Source organism: Triticum urartu, chromosome 7A (genome assembly GCF_056163025.1).
Source record: "Triticum urartu cultivar PI428250 chromosome 7A, HENAU_Tu73, whole genome shotgun sequence".
NCBI classification, from domain to species: Eukaryota; Viridiplantae; Streptophyta; class Magnoliopsida; order Poales; family Poaceae; genus Triticum; species Triticum urartu.
The window spans coordinates 567,444,170-567,452,421 of record NC_141879.1 but is presented as its reverse complement, the minus strand read 5'-3'; the positions used below and the strand labels follow the sequence as shown (position 1 = coordinate 567,452,421).

The following is an 8,252-nucleotide window of genomic DNA, read 5'->3' as shown; positions in this document are numbered from 1 at the left end:
AGGGTATGAAGATGCTCTCCCTCTCTTGTAGTTATGCATCTCCATGGATAAATCTTGCGTGTGCCTAGATTTTTTGTTTTTGTTTTTCATGCAACGTTTCTCAACTATTTATAATTTAAAACTTTTTAAAAATATCAAATTGTTCTAAAGATGAAAAGAACAAATAGAAAAACAGAGAAAACAGTGAAATGGATAAATATGGACATCCGGCCCCGCACATGGTTCTGCGGAAAACCACGTGTTGGGGGAGTGGGAGGTGCACATTTGTTCCCTCTTCAGCGCGTCGGTTCCTTCTCATGAAGGGTAGCCCTTAATTTTGCCGCTCCCGTGAAGCAACTTGTGGTTGGATAGTTAGGTGAACAATGATAACCCCAGCCCAGCAGGTACAAGTCCTGGTGCTCGCATTCTTTTTAAATTTATTTCAGGATTTGGGCGATACATATTTAGTGGGAAGAGACATTCTCGTCGACTACGAGACGCCGATGACCTCGTCAATCTTAAGATGATATGTCGGTCCAGTCTCTCGAGGATACTCCTAGAGGTAGGGTGTGCATGTGTATTCATAGAAATAAGTATATACCGTGTATTTTTTGAGGGAAACGTATGCATGTATATAAGAGCACATGCGTCTGTATCGTGTTAAAAAAAATCGCCGCTCCCCTCCATAGGTGTGTGCGGCGGCACGTTTTATGATGGGCCGGGCCTGCCGGCCCAGATGGTCAGGTATGTCTCACGACCCAGCGGCTCGTCCTGCCACCGGAAGGAATGGACCGTCCGTCGGCCGGCAGCTTGGCGCGTCAGGACTCAGGACACGAGAAGACCGGCGGCTGAAGCAAAGCATCCCCGTCCGCCCCCTTCCCCACGCGCGCACAGCGTGCTAGCCAGGAGCAAGCACAGCACTAGCCACTAGCTAGAGCGCACGAGCGCGGGGATGGAATCGATCCGGTGGCCGCGGTCGGCAAGGCAGCGCCGCGACAGGCCGATTCCTTCCTTGCCGCTCGCCTTGCCCCCATCCCCCTTTAACCGCACGCCACCTTACCCGAGAACCTAGCCATGGTTGCCAAGCCGCCGCCGCAGCAGCATAAGCAGAAGAAGATCGAGGCGGAGGCATGGACGACGCGTCCCTCGAGCACACGCCCACCTGGGTCGTGGCCGCCGTCTGCTTCGTCATCGTCTCCGTCTCCCTCGCCGCCGAGCGCTTCCTCCACTACCTCGGCAAGGCACGGCTCCCCCCTCCGACCCTCCCTATTCACCCCCCCCCCCCCCCCCCCCCGCTATTATCAGCTCATTTTTTTATTTTTTATTTTACATTCCGCGGACAAATCAGTATATGCTCGTTGGTTACTTGGTTCGACCGTGGAAGCAGGAAAAATGTACTACTCCTGCCAATTCCTATACCTGCCAAATTGAACTGCAAAAACGTGTTATATTTAGCTAGAAAGGTAGTACTAGTACTATACCTGCCAATTCCTGGTGAACTGTGGGGGTTCAGGTGAAGGATTGTATGAAATTTTGGTCTCTGCGGCAAAACGAACTCGCTGGGGTTAGGCGCCTGTTCCTTTCTGGCATTCGATTTGCGAGCTCAAGTGGATTTTTTGGCCCAATTTACTCTCCCCTGACCCTCTCTATGTTGCAACTTTTGACACTGTACTTAGAATGAACAGTTACATGTCTATGAGCAAAATGTACTCCGTTATTAGCTTCACATATTCATGTTCCAGAATTCTACAAAAAAAAAAAAACACTCCTTCGCTAGCATCATCAAGCAAGTGCAGTTCCCCGCTCGGTAGTTTGCTGGTGTAATACTTTCCATGGTCCGCGACATTGCTCTTTTTGCAGAACAGTTTCATTGTCAGCTATCCCTGAGTGTTGACTGGCTCAAATTAGGTTCACCAACTTTCTTCCTGGTTGTCTTCCTGTCAGTTATGTCATCTGGGATAGTGCTGAAATCATGTTATTGCTCTTTTCTGTTACTTGATTGCTCAGTCTTCTTTGCATTTAGGACTTCTAAGGGTGCTACCATCTTGTATTATTTTATTGAAACCATAATAGTGATAAACTTTCATCTTGCACATTCCAAAAAGCAGGCAATCCATGTTAAGGTCTCGACACAGGATTTAATACTCAAGAACATTTTTTTCCTTTAACATGCTTTTGAAGTCAGTAGTCAACAATGCTATGAAGAGATGCCAATGATTCCCCCATCCTACTTATGCTTTCTTCTACAACCGTGCAGGCATTAAAACATAAGCAGCAGAAAACATTGTATTCGGCCCTACAGAGACTAAAAGAAGGTAACATTCAGGAATATTGTTGTGTGAACTTATCAATTGGCATCTCAGCATGCCTTATTAATCGGACCATTCAGATTCATTTGTTATTAGTAACTGTATGCTAAATACATGCTATATCTATTATAAAACTTAAATAGTTTATTGTAGTATGTTTTTTCGGCAAATATGTACATGGTTGAAGAGCTTTGACTTCAGAAAATGATACATAGGAAACACGACAAAGGGTTGGCAAATATTTTGCTCACTTACTATATGATATTGATTTCTTCTTCTTCTTCTTCTTGTTCCTCTGTGTCTTATCTGGTTCAATGACTACATATGCAGAGTTAATGCTTCTTGGATTCATTTCCTTCATCCTGAGTCTCTCACAGAGTTTTATTGTTCACATTTGCATTCCGGAAACCGCTACACGTTTCATGCTTCCATGCAAGAGAGAGAATCACAAAGTTATAGAAGAAGGTGGCATAGTTTGCAAGAAAAAGGTTAGGAAATTCCATATTCGCAAAAATGTTGAGCCATCATTGTCCTGGAACTGAAACCTGATTGTATCTTCGAACTGGATGTCTTATTGTTGGGCACCTATTTTATGAGATACAGATCCTTCTATATTGGGTAGAAACGCCTCGTGTTATTTGTCTGTCACTGTGTCACATGAAGCAATGTAAAGTGGCATTCCTTAAAAGGGAAGCAGTTGAAGTGTATTATGCAGAAATGTATTCTAGAATGATCATTATAAAGATAGGCTTGCTCTGTTTCAGGGTGATGTCCCCTTTCTATCACTGGAGGCATTGCATCAACTGCACATATTCATATTTGTACTTGGCTTGGTCCATGTGGTTTTCTGTGCTACAACAATATTGCTTGGTGGAGCGAAGGTACGTCTTCAAATAAAAAGTTAGGTATGACCATGTTTGTGCACGACAAACTTACTCCCGTTAAAATTTTCTAGATAAGAAGATGGAAGCATTGGGAGAATGGAATTCACCGAGATATACAACATAAATGTGCGTTATTGCCCTATCTTTTTTGTCTACTTGATTTGATTTTTGTAAGTACTTGATGTGGGCTTCCTAGGTGACATTATATAATGTAGTTATATATTGGGACATATAATCAAATATGAAGAAATATGACATACTAAAGAGAGAGTCGGTCATGATTCGTGATTGTTATCCATACTCACTGTTAATTTAAAAATGCAATTATATTCTTTATACACATGTTGCTTCATCACCAACCCCACCCCTAGCGTTCTCATGCTTCTACGCAGTTCTTCAGGATGTTTGTACTGGTTCTTGCCTGATCTTCCTGAGCTTCAAGAAATGTTAAAATTAAATAAGCATTGGAAGGCTGGTATTTGCTACCCTCTGTAAAGAAATATAAGAGCGTTTAGATCACTAGAGGTTTAGATCACTACTCTAGTGATCTAAACACTTATATTTCTTTACGGAGGGAGTACATTATTTGCATCCGATCAAACACCTTTTCAAGTTTTCTTGAATTATTTTTCTGCAGATTCTGTTGTCTTTGTACTAGAAAATTTTGAATGGGTGTGTGCAGTTACAGTCAGAAGTTGTCCTGTCCAGAGTCTCCAGACACATAATTTCACAGTCCGACACAAATGAGTTTCACTTTTTTTAACAATACAAATAAGGACTTGCATGGATAGAAGAGTACACAATAGCTACTATATAACTCACAAATTACACACGATGCGTTTGTATTCCTCGTAAACACTTCAAGAAAACCCCTTGCTCATGCAAGAGTTGATTGTCGAATGTCGATACTTATTTTAAATCTTTGTTTTCACAAGATTAAATAAAAAATGCAGAAAATATATGTAAACATTTGCCCTCTCTGCCGGTCAGAGCAATACCAAATTTACAGGTAAATTCCATAACTTATAATGTTGAATAGGAAGCCCATCAAAATTATTTAGATCCTTAAACATTCATAACATATTGGGGCCATATGCCCATATACCTACACATAATTTATGCCTGAAAAAAATCTCACATATTGGGGTTGCCCAGGCGTTCTGTGCATCCCTATGGCTCTACTAGATATGCCCCATGTGTCCACATTTTGACCATCGGTCAAATTCTGCAACAAGTATGCGATTTGTTGTCTGTTCTGTTGGTTTCGCGCCACAACATGAGCAACAACTGACATGGCAGAATAAGTGAATACTTCGCAGTTGGATGGAAACCGAGTCTCCTAATTTGCACTGTCTCCTTATGGCATCGATGCATTATAATTTTGCCTGTTCCATTGGCCCTTTTCCCCTTCATTTATGCTGTAAAGGGTCCGTTTGTGTTTTTACTTAATAGGCGTTAAAGATTTCTGGCTCAATGTTTTCTTTTCTTTCTGGAGAAACAGTTGCACAACTACAAACAGATATTGTAGGAAACGTTACACCATTGCATGTTGTGCTACGCCATAATCACCAGGGTGAATTGGTCAGTGAGCGAACCAGGGGATTTTGGAAGCAGCTGGCTGTTGTGAGCTGGATAGTAAGTCGTCTGCCAATCCTGTTATATTGCTCAATTCAGTTATCTAGAATGGTCTATCTGCACCTTGATTGCGTGCATGCATTTATCCAAATTATTATCTATATGTAACATAAGGATTCACTATGGTAAACATGTTTATCACATTGCATGCAGTAGCCTCGACTAAACTGCATGCGTTCACTGCTTCTCATTAGCATAACATGCAAAAGTAAATTTGACCAAGGTTTTTAAGGCGGTAAGGCTTCATAAGGCGATCTACCCCCACCTTACCGCCTAAGCAACACATAAGCGCCTAAGACCGACAAAATGCTAGGGAACTGCCAGGGCGCTTTACTGCCTAAGCGACGCCTTAGGCGTTGCTTATGGATGCCTTAAAAACGTGGAATTAGACAGAACTGTCAACTTTTATTAACTGACACTGGATGAAAATTATAGGAAATCACATTGTCATATTTACTTTTCATGCTCCTTAGGTAGATTATCGTAGTTGTGTACCAATGAATGCTCTATCATTTATTAGTCTTGGGAAAATGACTCAGCAGCTGGGTTTAGGGCCTGAACACACACTGTCCTCAAAATATGGCAAGCATGCGCACAAAACTGCAGTACGACATGATCATTCATTGATTCAAGGTGCTCCTGCTGTATGATTTTTTCAGTTGATGAATCAATTTCAAGAAAACATCCATTTGTCATTTACCATAATTAATTGCTCCCAGTCGCACAGTATGTATACAGTTATTGCGGTAATATTTATTTGAACCGTGTTCGTTTCATGTGTCACCATGTCTGTTAGTCTATCTTCGACTTGACCATAAAGGTTTGATTCACTCAATGCAGATTGCGTTCTCGAAGCAATTTCATGATTCTGTGGGTAAATCAGATTATGAAGCGCTTAGATCAGCGTTCGTCTTAGTAAGATATATTACTTAGTTTAACTCTTGCGTATTTTTCTCATGCATTTCTCCGTACTGCTATTGAAGGCTTGAAGCTAATAGGGTATTTTCTCCCTTTCTTCCATTTAATTCAGATACACTACCCAAGGCACCCAAACTTTGATTTCCACAAGTACATGACCCGTGCCCTTGAGCATGACTTTAAGAGGGTTGTTGGTATCAGGTTGGTATTTTTGTAGAGAAATTCTAACTTTGACTTGAATATATATGTGCCTTTAATATTAGTAACTTTGATGCAGCTGGTACCTGTGGCTTTTTGTTATCGTTTTCCTTTTGCTGAATATAAATGGTAAGTCTGACTGAACCACTGAACACATGTCCCTATAGTTTGTTAGATATGCAGTGCAGCTATAATCCCCGGTAACTTTACTTATTTTTCCACTACATGTTGTCATTTAAACTCTTAACCAGTCGAATCTGATGAATACCCTTTACCAAGCACTTGACTGTTGATTAAATATCTTAAGGTTTCATATATCGGCATCCGTCCATTTGTTGATCAGGATATGCATTTAATAGGTTTCTGTTCTGCATGTTCTTTATAATTTTATTTGCCACCAAATGCAGGATGGCACACATACTTCTGGTTAGCTTTCTTGCCTCTATTTGTAAGTATTCCTCTGCTACACTGCGTCTGTTCATTCAAATATCCTATTCTGTACTGTACTTCTCAATTCTGATCACGCCTATGTTAGTTGTTATGCTTATTTAGTAAAAGTAAGCTAAAAAACCCTTTTTATCTGATCGAGGACAATTCTTAACAATGGGGTAAATTGCAGCTCCTGCTTGTTGTTGGCGCAAAGCTACAGCACATTATTACTCGATTAGCTCAAGAGGCAGCAGCATCATTAGCAGATAAAACAAACGAAGTCCCGAACATAAAGCCATCCAAGGAGCATTTCTGGTTTGGGAAACCTTCAATTGTCCTTCATTTGATCCATTTCATCCTATTCCAGAACGCCTTCGAGATTGGTTTTTTCTTCTGGGTCTTGGTATTATCCTTTCCCACGCTCTCACCTAAACCAAGTCCCGAATATAATTAGGCTCTAGAGCTAACTAACAAAGTCATGACCTCCACAGGTAACATATGGGTTCGATTCATGCATCATGGAGAAGAAGGCTTACGCCATCTCCAGACTTGTTATTGGGTCAGTAAAATTCAGGATTGCCATTTGTTCTCACGGATATTCCGTGGCCTTCTCATATACTCCCTCCGTAAAGAAATATAAGAGTGTTTAGATTACTTGTTAGTAGTACTTCAGAAATGATTTATGTGTTCTTTTTGCAGTCTGATCATCCAGGTGGTGTGCAGCTACATCACCCTGCCATTATACGCCATCGTCACCCACGTAAACTCCGTGAAATATTCACTCCCCCCTGCTTCCACAGTTTAAAAAGTCAGATATATGACACGCTGATTCTGTTGGGCCAGATGAGCGGAGACATCAAGCTGCAAGCGCTGGGCTCGGGCCTCCACGAGTCCGTGGCGAACTGGGCCACGGGTGCCCGGAAGAGGGGCCGCTCAGAGACGAGCCTCCGGAACTCACTCACCTTGAAGAAGGCCGGCGCCACGGATCCCGTCGCCGGCCGCGGCGACAGCGTCGAGATTCCGGTGGCGCGGGCGCCCAACGAGCGCTTCGGCAGCTCGCGCAACATGCTGACGCCGGCGGCAGTCCCCGACCTGGACGAGATCGTATCCGTCGCGGACGTCGACAGCCGGAGGTGAACGTGCAGAGGCGACAGGCTACATGCCGCGCCGGCATGCCCTGCCGGTGCCAGCCGGGGACATTGCTGGTGTCCGCCGGGGCTCTGTACATCTGGGCCGGGAGGGAGGGCGTACCGCCTGGTTGCGCAGGCAGGCGCCCTCGTCTCGTGCACGCTGACGGACACTACGCACTGTAATGTCACGGCTTCTCTGTAAACGGTACGAGCGGACAGGACGCGTCTCCGGCCGGCTGTCGCGACATGTCATGTGAGACACATGCTACAAAGGTCGTTGGCCTCCCTCGTCGTTTCCGCGTGATCTCTCCGTCGCTAGCGCTCGAAGCAGATGCTGCTCATGAGTGAGTGAATGATTTACAGACAAAACCGTTTTCTTTTGTCCTGATGAGACACTCACGTCGTCCGTGCATGAATGACTGACTACGCCATTCTTCCATCGCGTAGCTCCTCGCATGCGTGCACCTGCAGAGCAAGCAGCAGCGAGCGAGGCGAGTCCATATCGAAAGATGGATGGGCGTACGGCGCGTTCTCTCGATCCGTCCGTCCATCGACCGTGTTTGGACAGGGCCGAGCCGAGGTGCCTTCACGCTGCCGGCCGGCGCCGTGGGACCGACAACCTACGCCGTCGACCGCCTTGACGGACCCAGGGGCACAGTAGTAGTAGAGCCGTCGCCCAAGTCCGCATGGGCCGCACAATCCGGCCCGCCCGTGGTTTCAACGAAATAGTGAGCGTTATTATTTAGTAGCACATTGCAAAGTCTCAAATT

General features: G+C 44.1%; 1 protein-coding gene across 2 annotated transcripts; it reads left to right on the top strand.

The window, feature by feature from the left end:
• Nucleotides 1–749: 749 nt before the first annotated feature.
• On the top strand, nt 750–7,881 carry LOC125521723 (MLO-like protein 13). Of its 2 annotated transcripts, XM_087533971.1 has the most exons (15): nt 750–1,220; nt 2,237–2,294; nt 2,619–2,776; nt 3,053–3,169; nt 3,244–3,298; nt 4,674–4,807; nt 5,467–5,553; nt 5,648–5,722; nt 5,838–5,926; nt 6,003–6,052; nt 6,331–6,371; nt 6,543–6,755; nt 6,844–6,911; nt 7,052–7,112; nt 7,196–7,881. In XM_087533971.1, the coding sequence occupies exons 1-15, from the start codon at nt 1,110–1,112 to the stop codon at nt 7,487–7,489; spliced, it is 1,611 nt and encodes a 536-aa protein (XP_087390097.1). In that variant the 5' UTR covers nt 750–1,109; the 3' UTR covers nt 7,490–7,881. The 2 variants fall into 2 exon arrangements, with proteins under 2 accessions (XP_087390097.1, XP_048542743.1); XM_048686786.2 differs by lacking the exon at nt 5,467–5,553 and having other exon boundaries at nt 752–1,220.
• Nucleotides 7,882–8,252: the final 371 nt, after the last annotated feature.

Coding starts and splice junctions, on each gene's coding strand:
- LOC125521723 (XM_087533971.1), top strand. CDS start 1,110: ATGGACGACGCGTCCCTCGAGCACACGCCCACCTGGGTCGTGGCCGCC. Junction 5,554..5,647: donor GTATGTATACAGTTATTGCG/GTAATATTTATT, acceptor CACTCAATGCAG/ATTGCGTTCTCGAAGCAATT. Junction 6,756..6,843: donor GTTTTTTCTTCTGGGTCTTG/GTATTATCCTTT, acceptor TGACCTCCACAG/GTAACATATGGGTTCGATTC.